The 15,495-nt window shown below is 22.0% G+C and overlaps 4 protein-coding genes across 4 annotated transcripts; 2 read left to right on the forward strand and 2 right to left on the reverse strand. All coding sequences in view use genetic code 6, as the record gives it.

Moving 5' to 3' along the window:
- Positions 1-255: 255 nt before the first annotated feature.
- On the reverse strand, positions 256-895 carry TTHERM_00418090 (transmembrane protein, putative; the record flags this gene model as incomplete). The annotated part of the gene is made up of 2 exons (XM_001007270.3): positions 256-767; positions 874-895. The coding sequence occupies 2 exons, from the start codon at positions 893-895 to the stop codon at positions 256-258; spliced, it is 534 nt and encodes a 177-aa protein (XP_001007270.2).
- A 1,847-nt stretch (positions 896-2,742) lies between these two features.
- TTHERM_000418079 (hypothetical protein) lies at positions 2,743-4,207 on the forward strand (the record flags this gene model as incomplete). Its single annotated transcript, XM_012795407.1, has 8 exons — positions 2,743-3,044; positions 3,119-3,199; positions 3,252-3,344; positions 3,398-3,487; positions 3,632-3,721; positions 3,831-3,920; positions 3,983-4,072; positions 4,123-4,207. 8 exons carry the CDS (start codon positions 2,743-2,745, stop codon positions 4,205-4,207), a joined length of 921 nt encoding a protein of 306 aa, XP_012650861.1.
- A 976-nt stretch (positions 4,208-5,183) lies between these two features.
- TTHERM_00418080 (H-type lectin domain protein) lies at positions 5,184-7,435 on the forward strand (the record flags this gene model as incomplete). Its single annotated transcript, XM_001007269.2, has 2 exons — positions 5,184-6,576; positions 7,383-7,435. 2 exons carry the CDS (start codon positions 5,184-5,186, stop codon positions 7,433-7,435), a joined length of 1,446 nt encoding a protein of 481 aa, XP_001007269.2.
- Positions 7,436-8,404: 969 nt separating this feature from the next.
- Positions 8,405-15,296, reverse strand: TTHERM_00418070 (transmembrane protein, putative; the record flags this gene model as incomplete). The annotated part of the gene is made up of 4 exons (XM_001007268.3): positions 8,405-10,366; positions 10,419-10,543; positions 10,697-11,935; positions 12,044-15,296. 4 exons carry the CDS (start codon positions 15,294-15,296, stop codon positions 8,405-8,407), a joined length of 6,579 nt encoding a protein of 2,192 aa, XP_001007268.3.
- Positions 15,297-15,495: the final 199 nt, after the last annotated feature.

The following is a 15,495-nucleotide window of genomic DNA, read 5'->3' on the forward strand; positions in this document are numbered from 1 at the left end:
TTTACATCTATAAATATTTAAATTATTTATATAAATATTTATTTATAGATAGATAGATATGTAGTGATTCATTTTAAAAATATTTTAGTTTAGAAAAATAGTAATAGAGAAAATCATATTTAAAAATCAGTTCAAACTTTTATAATGAATGCAATTTCACATATAACAGAAACTACAATTTATAATATATTATAACTTTTTATTATTATTTTAGTTTCGAGCAAAAAGCGAAAGACCAGTATAACCAATCTATGCTCAATAATTGATATTACCACATTCAAGATAAAGCTTTTTGAAAATTCTGTTGTAGTAAAAATTAGATTTTTAAGCCAAGCTTAAAACTCTGGAGTCAGCAAAGCAGCATTCAAACCATCTATTTTTATTCAACTTAGCATCAGCAGTTGTGTTTTCAAAGTATTTATACCAGTTCTTGCAGGCATTTAACTCATGTTTGGCAGAAGGGTATACCAAATCAGCAACAGCTGAGGCATACTTATAACAGGTTTATCTTTCACTAGCAGGGCTATCATCACAAGTAGGAACACTGTACTTGTAGCAAGTAGCCCATTAGAAAATAGAATAGTTATCACAAGGACAAGTATCAGCTCTTGCAAAACATTTATTGCAAGTCAAATCATTTTCATCATGGTTAGGATCTACACTAACAATTACATCAAGGTAATCAGCAGGGTTTTCAGCAAGAGGAGTACCTTAGTTCAGATAGAATGCTGCTCCAATCAAAGCAGTAGTAAGGGTTAAACCAATAACTATTATAAAATAATATATATTATTTTACATAAATAAATCTTAAAAATAATATTGCCATAATAGTTAAAATAATTGATTTTTTATTTATTGACAAATATTTCTTACTTAAAAATTTGGAGGTGTTCATCTCGGTAAGTCAATAAGGATTGTCTTTTTTTTTTTGATTTTTATTCTAAGCTTATTTTTTTTTCTTTATTATTTTATATATTAGATTATCAAAAATTTTGCTAGTATTTAAAGAGTTTGTTAGAAATGAATAGATGGATTGATTGGTTGATTTATGTTTGAAAATTTTTAAAATAGATAGATAGATAAATAAATAAATAGAATCGAAATAATGGATAATATAATTGCACAAATAAAATCTATGATTAGAAATAATTTATGATTTAAAATTGTTAAAATTATACGAGTATAGTTTGTAAGATTTTAATGGGAGATGAAATAAATAATTAGTCTGATCTTTAAAGTGTTTCCATTTTAGAAAGTAAGAATTTTATCAAATTAATTTTTGAAATTGCTACCTACCTACCCCTTATAAATTAATTTTTAGATTTGATTAAAAACCAGAATTTATTTGATGATGTGGGAATTTAATTTTGTAATAACTTAAATATTTATGATGTAATATTCATGATTAAATGACAAAATCAATGTCACTCAGAATTTAAAACATAAATAAATACTTAAGCGAGAAAATAACCTTTTTTGAATCTTCTTCATCAGGATGAAAATAAAAGTGTATATTTGTATTTTATTAGCTCTGTCTATACATTTTATTTAGAGGGAATAGCATCATATTTAAAATTAATTTAGAAACTATTTTCTTTGATTTCTAAAAGACCCTAAAAAATAAATGTTTCAGATCAGATGTTTTTAACATTGTTTGTTATTGATTTCAATATTTTTTTATGTTTTTAATTAATCACAAATAAACAAAAATCCTCTATACTATAAAATTATTTAAATTTTATTTTTTACTCACATATAATATAACATGTACAAATTTTTTTAAAACACACGATATTTCTTTAAAATGTCAATTATATTTATATTAAACATAACTTAAAAATTAAATGTACTAAGCACATATACTGCTATTATTTTAAATTTATATGATTTTGTTATTAATAACTTATTTGCCTTATTTTAAAATAGAAGAATTTATTTAATGTTATTTTGGTATATTCTCTTATAATTAAGCTGAGAAATTAATAAATATCTCAATTACAAGCTCAGTCAATCTTTTTACTAAAAGATGAATTACATGTTCTAAAAATATTATAATTCAAATTTATTCATATTCTTTTTAAAATAGCAAGTAAAGTCTAGTTATAAAATATTTAAAATAAATTCATCAATCTGAATAAATATTTTTTTTTGCAATCAATGAAAAAAATAATACAATTTTTTCCATTTTTTAGTATAAATATCCTATAGAATATTAATATTTTAACAAAAGATTGTCCTAAACACAAAAAAGTAAATAGGCCTAAAAAATATATTTTTTTATCACTTTTATGCTAAAAAGATATTTATTTTGCTTATGAAAATATCAACAAGACAATAGATGTATAAAAAAATTCATTAACTCTATAGTTTTAAATATTAATATATTAAACTCATTCATAAATTATTTAGTTTATTTTCATTAAAATTTAATGTATATTTTTTTTTTAATAGAATGATTTTAATTCAATTTATAAAAATGAATTTTAAGGAAACCTTTATTGTTTCTATAAAAATAAAAATGACAAAAAGTCATAAAATTTTTTTTTGAGTAGTTAATCGTGTAGATAAAATAGTAAGAGCAAAGGCAAAGTATAAATCTTGATAATTATCTAAATATTAAAAATTAATTATTTTAAAATTGGAACATTTTTATTATTTGTACCAAAAAAATTTTTTAAAAATATTTATTTATAAAATAATATTTTAAGGATATCTTGATTTTTTAGGCATTTTATTATTTTAATGGAAAATTATTATTTTATATAAAATTAATTTTATATAATTTTATTGAATTTCAAATTAAGCTTCAGAATTATAAATTAGAAAGCAAAAAGAATAAATATTTTATAATAAAATCACTAAAAACTAAAAAAAATATAAAAGAAATTAATTTGTTTTTATAAAAATTTAATTGTTTAAAAATTATTTTAACAATATTTATTAAATATATTTTTTAAACAAAATTAGCAAAAAATTAGGGAAAATACAAGCAATTAATTGAAAAAAATGAATGACGTTTAAGATTTAGTTATTAAAGAAATAATGTAAAAATAAACTATTTATTTAATTTTGAAAAGAAAATATTTTGTTTTTTTTTTGCCAATTGTTAAATAAAAAGATAATAAAATGATTATTTAGTTGAATTTTAAGAATAGCATAGTCTATTTGAAAGTATATCAAATATCAAATTTGATTTTAGGTAAAATTAAAATTAAAATTTTATAGAGAATAAATAATATTTTAATTAACAGCAAAATATTAGCTAAAAAAAAAGTACTTCTCAATTAACTTCTTGAAGTTTTAATGAATACTACCAATTTAAAAATATTTTCAATCATTATTTAGTAATTTTTATCTAATAAAAGACTTTTTTAAGAAATGAATTTATTATAAAAAGATCACTTTAAATAAAGCCTTTAGAAATGCTTAGCTTATGTAATTTTTTACAATCAAAAAATTAGATGCTTGAACTTGAGCTTTAACTAGAGTAAATTTGTTTTTTAATTTTATTATTAATCTCAGTAATTTAAAAAATTTTTTAATTTAATCAATCATTTATTTTTTCCATTTTTATTTATTTAGAAACTCATTTTAAATAAATTTCTTTTTTGCTAATTTATTATTAATGTAGGGATTGTAATTTAAATTTTAATTAAATATAAAACTTGTCAAATTCTTTATCTGGATTTAATTAATTGAAAAAGTTAATATTAGATGTAAGGTAATCAATTATTAAAATTTAATAGATGAGTAAATATTAATATTAGTAATTGAAAAAAATATAAATTTTACTGTTATTGAATAAAATAATAATAATTTTTTTATTATAGTGAATCTTTTATACAATCTAAAGGATTGATCTATATTGGAAAAGCAATTTAAAATTTGCCTTAGTTATTACACTTAACTTTAAAAGTCTGGTAATAATATTTATCTATTGATTTTTGTTAGTATTAGTATGATAAAAAATTACTTAAATTAGGTATTGCTAGATAGAATTGGAAGGTTTTATTGATTTTGCATTAAAATTGTTTGAAGTAAAATCACTTAGAGTGTTAAATTTTGATTTTGGGTATATTACTCAAAATAATTTTTATTATATTTCATATTTTAATATAAAAGATGGAATTTGTATGACAACACTTAATAACAGCTTGTAAAAAATCTATTGAAAAAATAAAGGAGATTAGTAAATTGTGCTTACTGAAGAATTCAATTGTTAAGTAATTCAATCAATCAATTAATATATATTTGATCTCTTTTAGCTTGCTAAAATAAAATAAAATTTTTATTTTTATCACCAATATGAGAATAGTTAGAAGAAAAAGTTGACTCTTGATTAGATATAATATTTCTTTGATTCATTATAAATTTAAAAAAATTTATGAGTGATGATTTAAATGTTTGATGCTTTTAATTACAAATAATATTTACTGTTTTTATGTGTAATCAAATATAATATTTACTGTTTTTATGTGTAAGCGAATAGAAGATTTTTATGAATTTTTCAATTTTTAAATGAGAAGCCTTACTTTATAGTTTATCCTGAGTTCTTTAATTTTTAGGTAACTTAAATAAAACTAAAAAATATTTTTTGTTAAAAGTAAATCATCATTTATTCTTTGAATGTTTAAATTTTTATTGATAAAAAATTGTTCAAAATTCTTAGCAAATATTAATTTTTTTCTATAAAAGTTGTTGCTCATAAACCATTAAAGGATGAAAATATAAAATAATTTCTGATAAAGAATGATTTTATACATATCCAATATTTAATTAGTAATTGTGAAGCAAAATATATTATTTTATTACTTAAATAAAAATGAAGATTTTAAAGAACAAATAATTGCAAAGCTGAATTCAAAATTCTTTATTTGAAAAAGTTGTAAACTAAAAAAAATTGTGATAAAAAAACATAAATTTAGTTTTAATTAATTGGCTGATTCATCATCATAAATTAAATTATCTGTTAAATTCGAATATGCACACTAAACATTGCATTATAATATTAGTGAATTGTAAAGCACATTGAAGTGTAATTATACAAAATAAGTCAATATTGCGATAAAGTTATATGATTAAAATGAAGTATTAGGCTTTAGAAACATTAAAAAAAACAAAAAAAAACAAAATAGAACAAATAATAAATAATAAATAAATATATTTATATATTTTTTTATTTAATGTAAATGCGTGTCTTTATATAATTTTTCTTAATCTTCTTATAAGTAGAGAGGCTTATAAATGCGCTACCTTCCTATATCCCTAGTAAACAAGTTTAAATAAATCAAGTATATGTTGTGTAATATGGTGATGGTTAGTTAAGTGCTGATACTGACTAAAATATTGTCACTTAAGTTACGTTTCCTAAGCTATTTAATAGAGTGCCTTAAGTTTTATTAGCAACTTTTGACTTGGACCTAGATGGAACAAAAATTTTGAACTCTAACTGGTAACTTACAACACAAGGTATATCTAAAACGGGTTTCTCATCAAAACTAATTAAAAAGGGTCTGTAGCATATTTATACTTTGGGATATTATTATTTAGCAATAGACAGCGATGATGTTTATATATTTAGTAACTAAGTTGCATTTTTCAAAGCAAATGCTATAGTTGTTAATGGAAAACTTGTTTAAACCTTTACTATTTCATATTAAAGAGTCATAGACACTACTAAAACAAAACGAATAATGACTGCGTTTTATACTGGTTATGACTAAACAACTACTGATAACTCTCAAGCAAAGCTTAGTATATTTTTAGAAATAATTTAGCTTTAAGATTATGCTTAGTTAATAATAACATCTGAATAAACTAATAATTATATGGATCTTGTATTCTATAATTATATGGAATACTATGAAGACATAGACTAGAATTTCCTTGTTTTGGAATCCTTTGAAGAAAGGGTATTTTAAGCCGTTCCTGTTAATTCATCATTGAATAGTAATAAAATAGATAGATTGTAGTCTGTTTCTCCTTTTTATACTAATATAGGTAGCATTCAAGGTATTTTATGTGGTTTAAGTGGCTTATAAATTCCACCAAAAAATGAAGTTCTAAGATTAACTATATAAAACATAAATTTTTTAAATAATTACCTAAATTATCAGTATGAAACATGGCAAGACACTGTAATATAAGGAGTTACATCTAATGTTCTTGTGTTTAAACAGTTAGATTGCAATATTTATTTTAACTTTTAATGTGTTAACTCTTGTCCTTCTCATTACTTTATGTATTATGATCAAGTTAAAGCTGTTAATTTATGCTAGAAATGCTATACCCTTTGCAGTGAATGCTTAGGCTAATTAGCTAGATAATGTACTAAGTGTTTTCCTGGGTTTATATTATCAAATGGTAGTTGTATCTGTCCTGAAAATTAGCTGCTCTTATCTGATAACACTTGTGGGTGTTCTGAGAATTATGAATTGGTATAAGGAAAATGCTAAGAAAAAACATATTTTAGTGGAAAAACAGTAGAATTGCTAAATAAGAGTGCTGATGTGATGAGTAAAACAGCTATAACCGTTACAGGAATCCTTACAGGTATTTCTAGTTTTACAAAAAGTGGTAACTCAGTTATAGTTTATCTATTCTCTGTCTAAAAAGTTTTATACCTACTACTTATAAATATTGGAATTCCAAAATTTTTCTAAGTCTTTCTTGAAATTCTAACTTGTAAAATTTATCTTCTTAAATATTTTATAAATTAATAAATTTTTATTAATAAATAAGAAAACAGAATATTTGATAAATTTAATAAATTTAATCCTTTTTAATCTCTAGGAGATGAAAAATAGCTGTATATTTATGTATCTAAATTTGAGTAGGAAAACATCCAATCCAGCATATTGATTAACTGTGGTGGAGTAATAGTCGCCTTTATATTTACATTGGTATTGAATAAAGCTTTTTAATTGTCTTAAAAGCTTAATAAAAGATAAATTTTCTTATCAATTTATGAGAAAGCTATTGTTTCTTTTATTGCCACAAATTTGATTCTTTTCGTTCCTATATTCTCCTTCAGCTTATATTTGTAAATGTCTCACTTCTTTGATTTTGGATATTCAAGATTGTATTATCTCAAAATCTTCCTTGTGTTAATTACTCATGGTTTAATTGTTTTCTTACTTCATTACATAATGAAATATTTGAGCTCTCCTGATCACACTTTTTGCTTTTAAATCGAATCGTGTCCCCATATATTTGCCAACATCTTAAGAGAAAAGCTTCAAAATGGCTGTATTAGGAGTTGCTCTTACAGAAAAGTCTACATGGAAATATATATTATATTTGAAGGCTATATTTTTCCTTTAGCAGCAATAGCTGGTAGAACTAACTTTTAGTCATAAATAATAACATTTATAATTATTTAGATAATAGAAACAATTATCACAACAATTTTAAGACCTTTTTAAAATAAAATTGATAATATTTAGTATTGTTTAGAGCAAATGCTTTGGAGCTTAGTCTTCATTTTATATATTATTTTAACTTTTTAATTGAATAGCACAACTCTGGATGTAGTGTATTTAAATAGTTCTATTAATTCAATCATATTAGCTATAGTTATCTTAATATTTATAATTATTGGAATGAATCCTTTAATCACTTTAATTAAATTTGGATTTTTTGCAAAGTAACGCTACAAAGAATATTAAGCTTAAAAATAAAAATAAACATCTGTTTTGAGTTAAAATACTTCAATAACTATAGAAATGCTCTAAAAAAGCTTCAAAAATTTAAAAAAAACAAAGAGTATAATCTAACAAAATTCAGAAAATTAATAACAATAATAAGTTAAACAACAAATAATAAATTGAAAAATGGATTATATATAAGTACTAAAAAATAAAAATATTTCATCAAAATTTACTTACTTACATACATACATACTGTTATAATTAAAATATATTTAATTTATATTATATTTCTAGTTATTGTCAACTATTTATTTTTACATAATCAATCTTTTATTATGGTTATTTTTAATTAAATTTTTAACTTTCAATTAAAAATAAAAGTAAGTATTTAAATTAAAGTTAAGTGTTAATTCAAAAACTATCTTATTGCTTAAATCTATGAGGATCTATATTATAAAGTTTTCGATTGTTAATCTTTTACTTTAAAAATTTTTTATATTTTTTATTTTAACTTTAAACTAAAATTATATTTGAGTACAAAAACTTCAATAACTAAATAGATGCTCTAAGAAATCACCAAAAATATAAAAAAATATTAACTTATATAACAAATAAATAGAATAAAAAAAGTATTACAGAATAAAATACTCATAAAATATTAATTTTTATAAATATATTTAAAATAAATTTAATTTTTCATTCTTAATCTTTAATAATTATTCTTCTTAATTTAATTTGATTTTTTAGTTTTTGATTCACATTCTATGTAACTATCTTATCATATGAAGAGTTGCTTCTTCTTATAATTTTTCTTCAGGTATCATAGTAAGCAATAAATTCATCATTTAAATCCTTGAAAAAAATAATTTCCAACTAATGTATTCACTTATAATTATAGCTAAGGTAATAAAAATGCAACCAATAATTAAATAATTTTATATAAACTATTAAATTGACAATGATACCTATGTTATACTCTAATTAATAAAAGAACTATATATGTCGTATATTTCATCTTATTCTCTAAAACTGAATAGTATTGTACTTTTATAAGCATATCCATTAAAGTACTCTATTAGCTAATTGTAATCAGATTTTTAAACATTCAATATATTTGGGTACTCGCTCAAAAATTTTTAGTTGTTTGCATTTATTAATGTTAAACCCAAAACTTCTTATGGTTAGCATTAGTAAACTTGTAAATACTAGCAACCCTTTCCCTCTTATATATCTTTAAGCTACTAAACAGTAAGACTAGAAAAAGGATTTTTACCATAAATAAGTGATGTAATACTTTGCATTATAGCTTAAACTTGATTGAAGCTACTACCCATTTAATTTTAATACTCTTGAAGATCTTTGATTGAATAATTTGACCACAATTCATCTTAAATATACTGGTCAAACGAAAGTAATGAAACAGCTATTTTAAAATTAGTTTGTAATGCGTGTAGCTTGATGCTATTCTAATTCATTTAAACAGGAATTTTAATTTGATCATCGCTCTAATTTAAGTAGATGATAATGCAAATATAGTAAATACAAATTATAAAAGCTAAAATGAAAAACGTTAAGAATCGCCTGAAAATTCCTAATTTTTAATTTTGTATTCTAGCCTGTAAGATTTGATTACTTTAAGAGCGATGGTTTGTATTCGATGAAATATTTTATTTTTTCAACTTTTGTTTAGAAGAAACAGCATTTGAGCTAATTATATTTTCTGATTGTATAACATTTTTAGTATCTTAGTTTTGAGAGTTTATTTGATGTTTAACATTTTAGTTTAAAGTTAGTTAAGACTCTTATGCCTATTTAAGATTAAAGATGCTGCTTTTTTAAAATATGTTTGACTATTCTTAAGATATTTGCTTATTACTGACTTTTGATTTTGGAAGTTTCTTAATTTCTTTTCTTTCTTTTAAACCATTATTCTTTGAATTAGAACTATGCCTGTTAGTTTGATTAGTGTTATCACCATTTTTACAACTTAAACTAAAGATATCAAAATAGTTATAGCTCATCCATTCAACTAATTCTATATTTATAAGCTACTTGCATATTGTATACTTTGTTTTTTCTACTTCTGATTATTCAAAATTTATACGAGTGAGTATCATCACAATTTTTTCCTCGTAAAAGTTAATTTATCTAATAATTGGCAATGAAGTCAAAGCAATAACTACAATTAAAATAATTGCTATTATATTAATAACTTAGAATTTAAAAATTAAGCTATTAGAAGCATCAATTGTATCATTTATTAATAAATCAACCTAATCAATAATATTTTAACTAAATGAAAAGTAATTTTATCTTAAATACAGAAATGAATCTGTTCTTTGCATTTAACTTTTTTCATTAATTAAAATTAGTAAATAGTACAAGTGTTAGGGATACATGAGAGATTTCGTAATATTAAATATAGCTTACTCTCTATTTTTAAATAAATAGTATGTCTACAATTGTTGTTCCTAATTTTATATCTACTCTTCAACCAATTTTGTTAATTATGTTGAATAGCTATCTGATAGTTATTTATATTCCTAAACTCCTCTTAAAATGTAATCATCTGTAAGGCTCATATATTACTGATCAGAGGTATCTTTGAGAAATCCTAATTGTATTTATATCTAAATATAGTATCCGAAAAATGCTTTACCATAAGCTCTTAAAAATTTTCTTGGATATTTCAGTATTTATACATTTTCAGAAAATACCTAAATATTTAAAAAATAATTACTTTAAACTAAAAGATTTTTTTTTAATTACTTCAATATCACCCTATATGACTACTAAATTTGTTATATTTAAAGCAAGAAAAACTAATAAAAATAAAATTAGTAGAAATCTATAGTTCTTTGCAGCTTGAGGTACTTTTGATCTCACGATAATATCTATTTTAAATCAATTTAAAAAATTAATATTTTATTATTTATTTAAATAATTTCTTATTAAAAAAATAACTAATAAACAAAAAAGCAATTAATTTTCTTTAATTCTTAAGAATTACTAATTTTATTAAAAGAATTTAATAAATGTTATTTTACCTTTAAGAAAGAAACCTGCATAACTACTAGAAGATCTTGAAGAATGAACACTTGTTTATATACTGTTTTTACCATTAGCAATCATCCCTTTTTTGTTCAGTATATTAGCAATTATTTTTTCTTAAATTACTTCTTGATTGTTAGAGTTATCCTAAATATCTTATCTATCAGAAGAGTTTCTAAGACTAATTTTTTAATATTCTATATTGTCTGTGCTGGGTATCTATTGCTTATAAACATCTATCTAAGAAGCAGTAGTTATCAATTTATTTTACTTTACTGCACTTGATTGGTTTGGTAAGATTAAATTTTCTTGATTATTTTTATTAGAATAATCTTCTAAATATTTTACTCCATTTAAATAAATTTGAGTGTTATTAATAACTTAGTCTGTTTGTATCTAGTTTATGCTTCTATAGGACTAATCTAAAATAGGTCTTGCTGATATGTTTAGAAAATTCTAATCATTTTAATGCTAATTAGGATCTTTATATTTTTATTTTGAAATGAAAAGCGATGTGTTAGCATTGTCTTATTAATGGTTATCTATAAAATTAACTCTATTAGAAAAGTCTATTTCATTATAGTTGTTTTCTACAATTTAAGAGTGAATATTAGATTAATCAAGGTTTTAATAACTTATATTGTATAAATTATTATTTATTTATATGTTATAAGTTGGTTCTAACTTTTATCTTATATTTTATGGAGTTTTTTCAAAGCTTAATTCCATTTCTTATTACTCAAAACCTTATCTAAATGTAACTGGCTAATAAGTTTCAATCTCATTATTGTTTGTATGATAATAATTTATTTTATTTTCAGCTTAATATTACTATTTTTCTAATTATTTTTAAATTAATGCCTCTGAAACAGCTACCTCGAGAGCTTTACCAAAACTAGAGGATAAAGATCTATTTTGTAATATTTTTTTAATTTAAGTATTTTTATCAATTAATGTTAACTAACTTTTTTAAAAAGAGTATTTTTAAAACAATTCATCTAATTCTGGAAAAGAATCATCTATATCTCCTGAAAAATTAGTTTTATTCTTAATCAAGCTTTAGATTTATTTATTTATTTCATCTTATTAAAAGCCTTAGACTTAATAACTCTCATCAGTATTAAACGAAACATTTAAGCTTGATTACAAATTTGAAGATAAGTTATCATCTTAAAATTAATCATCAGTATCTCCTACATTTTTTTAGTCTTTTTGTTACTGATTATTGTTCTTTTCTGTTAATTTTTAAAAATGAATTAAATTTAGATTTTATTAAATTAAAAAATTCAGAATTTTCTTTCAAGTTTTTTGTATTAAAAAATTTTTTTTAAAATAATATTTACGATGAATGGATTTTAAGAATTTCTTTATCATTTTATTTTAAGTAAAACTTAAGCCAGTCTCATTTTACTTTTATTAATTGGGAGACATGCAGTCAATGATTTGAGTAGATAAATTGGTTATCTTTTAGTTTAATGGTGAATCACTTTATTATTCTATAATCAAAGATTGTTGGTTTGGAGAAAACTTGATACCTTTAATACTATTTGAGAGAGGAATAATAGAAGTAGTAGAATATAAGTATTCATATATATTCGATAAGAATTTATTTTTATTTTAAACCTTTTGCTTTTGATGAAATTATGAAATTTAAATATTTTTAAAACAAATAACAAAATAAACATCTTTCTATCTGTTTGACTTAATCTTTTCTCCTTCTTTTTGATTAAAATTTTAATTCCTAGAAATAACATTTTAATTGATTTTCTTTTGATCTTCCTTGTCAATGATACGATACTATATTTAATAGTTGTACTTCATTTTCATACGAATATTATTTTATGCTTATTTAGCCATACTCATACTCTTTTTAGTGAATTCTTTAGTAAAATATTTTTCATCTTCACTTTTTAGTGTTTTGTTAAATCTTCTTTCTGACGAAAGATTACTTCTATTTGTATTCTAGTCATCCAAGTCTTGTTCTTCAAATTGCTTTAAAATAGAAAGACAGCTTTTATCTAATAAATCTAGCTAGTCATATTAAGAATGCTATGAATTTTATGATTTTTTATTGATAAAATTCATAAATTTTCTAATGTAATTTGAAAGATTTGAGTATATTATAGTAGAAGATGATTAGTCATCCAGCAAAATAGATCTGGAATGAGTATCTTTTTGGTTTTTGGTTTTTTCAAAGTTTAACTTCTAATTACCAAATTATTGTTTTAGCTACAGATCATTGAGTATTAAATCTCTAAAATTAATAAGCTTTTTCACAATTTTAGGGAAAATTAACAAAAAATTCATTCTTTTGATTAGAGCATCTCCAGGAGGTAATGTAGGAAAGTCAAATAATATGTTTTTAGCTAAATTTTTTGTTATACCAGTTACTTTTCCAGATCTATCAAAGATAATATAATCTTTTTACGAATTCTCTTTAAGAATTACTCCATTTAATATAAAATCGTTTGAAACTGTTGTAAAATTAAATCTAAAAAATATAGAGACTGGGTGGATAAAGCCATCTTTTAATTTCATAAAGCTTTAAATAATTTATTTACTGCCTTTTAATTTATTTTTTTTGCCTTTTATATAATCTTTAACTATTTAATTGTGGACTCTTCCTATATGAGCAGGCATTAGACTATTAATATTATTAATTTTAAGAAAATCTTGTTTGTCATTATAACCAAAGAATTATGCAGTTTTATCATCTCTCTTGCTTAATATTTTTCCCATATTTTCTGCTAAACTAATTTCTAGTAAGCATATTTCACCTTTTAAGAGATTTGTATTTTTTAATTAATTTTCTTCTGAAAGTGTATCTCTTTTTTTTAATTCGTTTATTTTCAAGTCTAATTAAATCGCTTTCACTGTGTCATTAATAACAAATAGATAAAATATTTAAATTAATTTCTAAAATTAGATGCAAATTTCAATATCTGGCATTTCTTGCTTAATTTACTAGGTTTATTTTTAAAATTGCGTTCTAGTAAGACTAATTTTTCTCATCAGCTTTAAAGCGTCTTTTTAAAAACCATCTATATCTTTGTACCCGTTTTGCAGAAGACTCCATAAGCCTTGTTTCTCATCTATAATTTCAAGAAAAGTGCTAATATATTTTAAGCATAATTTTTCAACTTCCAAAAGAACATCGATTCTTAATTCGTTATGAAGAATAACTTATTTTAACTTTTAGTTATTTCTATTATCAATTTTCGAACTACTTAAAGTGCTATTTGATTCACTAATTTCTTGCTGGTTTAAAATAGTATTCTATATTTTGACTTCAATTATTTGTGATAATATTTCGAAAAATATTGAAAATTAAATACTCTTCAATTGAAGTATTTTTAGTTCTTAATAAGCTCGAACTGGATTGTTTTAATATTTTACCATAAAAGAAATATATTTCAGCGATAATTTTTGAAATTAACTTTTGTTTTAAGTGATACATTTTTAAGAAAACATCCATTTAAAAATCACATCTACAAATTAGTACAACAATAACATATTTATTCCTGAATCTTCTGCATTATTATTTTCAATATCTTTGCTTGAATCTTCTTTTAGATTATCTTCTATTTCCTATTCTTACTGAGTTTTGATATTTAATTTTTAATATTTATGGCAAACGCAATTTGGTACATTACAATTTATCTAATGAAGTTTGTAAATCTTATAAAGTTTAGTTTTAGCTTCTTCTTATGTAGCACACTATTAACCAAGTTATATAATCTATTCTAGATAGAAATCCAAGTTATTGATAATTCTTTCAGTCTTCCAATTTCCTTGCATAATGTAATCATATTTAAAATTAAGCGTTTAATCTAATACAGCTCTGAATATCAATCCCAAAAGAACTGTCAAATAAAACATTTCCTACCCATTAATAACATTTAACCAGAAATAAAAATTGCTGCATGTTACTGCTGATTGATAAAAAGCTATAACATTTAGATAATATTTTGATATAATCTGATCTGTATAAGGCAGATATAAAAAATAATCTACAATACTCACAATACCAAATATCTGTGCAATAACATGCTTTGCAACTAACATATTTTAATTCTACCACTAAAATTCAACAAATGTAATCACAACTCTTAAAGCAGTTAAACTAAAATAGAGGATAGTAAACTTTCTTTTCAAAATATTTTTCTCCAAAAACTCATAGTTCCTAAAATAGTAATTTGTAAGTAGAGCTGTTAGCAAAGTCAAAAATAAACCAAATATTCCTAAAACAACTTAAAAAGTAGGAATTGTGCAAGTTAAAATAGTAGGGTCATAAAACTAGTGCCTCATATTTGAAAGCATGCTCTTTTTAGAGCAGAAAATTAATGAGCAATTTATCTCTAAGTAAAATGATAAAAAAACATTTAGAAATAGAGTGAAATAAAGGTTCAAGATTTCATTTATTGTTGAAATAATCTTCTGAAACTCATCATTGATTTCTTTAAGATAGTTTGTCACGATAGTCAAGCATCCAACGTATATGAAATAAAATACCATAAAGCTCATAGCAATAATGTATATAGCATATGAAAAAGTATCGCTTTACTTTAGATTAACTATATTAACTATTGAAACCATATCAATTATCTGGAATACTGAATTCAGTTTCTATTCATCATAATAACGTAGCTAAAAGTCGCTGAATAGATAAATTATTATCTGGCAAAATGATACAATTATAATACCTTTATATACAGCAATAGGAATCTCATATCTTGGTTTATCTTCAATAATTGTTAGAATAGTCTGTTATAAAGACCTTAATGTTTTTTATATA

The sequence above is a fragment of the Tetrahymena thermophila genome (assembly GCF_000189635.1).
Source record: "Tetrahymena thermophila SB210 genomic scaffold scf_8254814, whole genome shotgun sequence".
NCBI classification, from domain to species: domain Eukaryota; phylum Ciliophora; class Oligohymenophorea; order Hymenostomatida; family Tetrahymenidae; genus Tetrahymena; species Tetrahymena thermophila.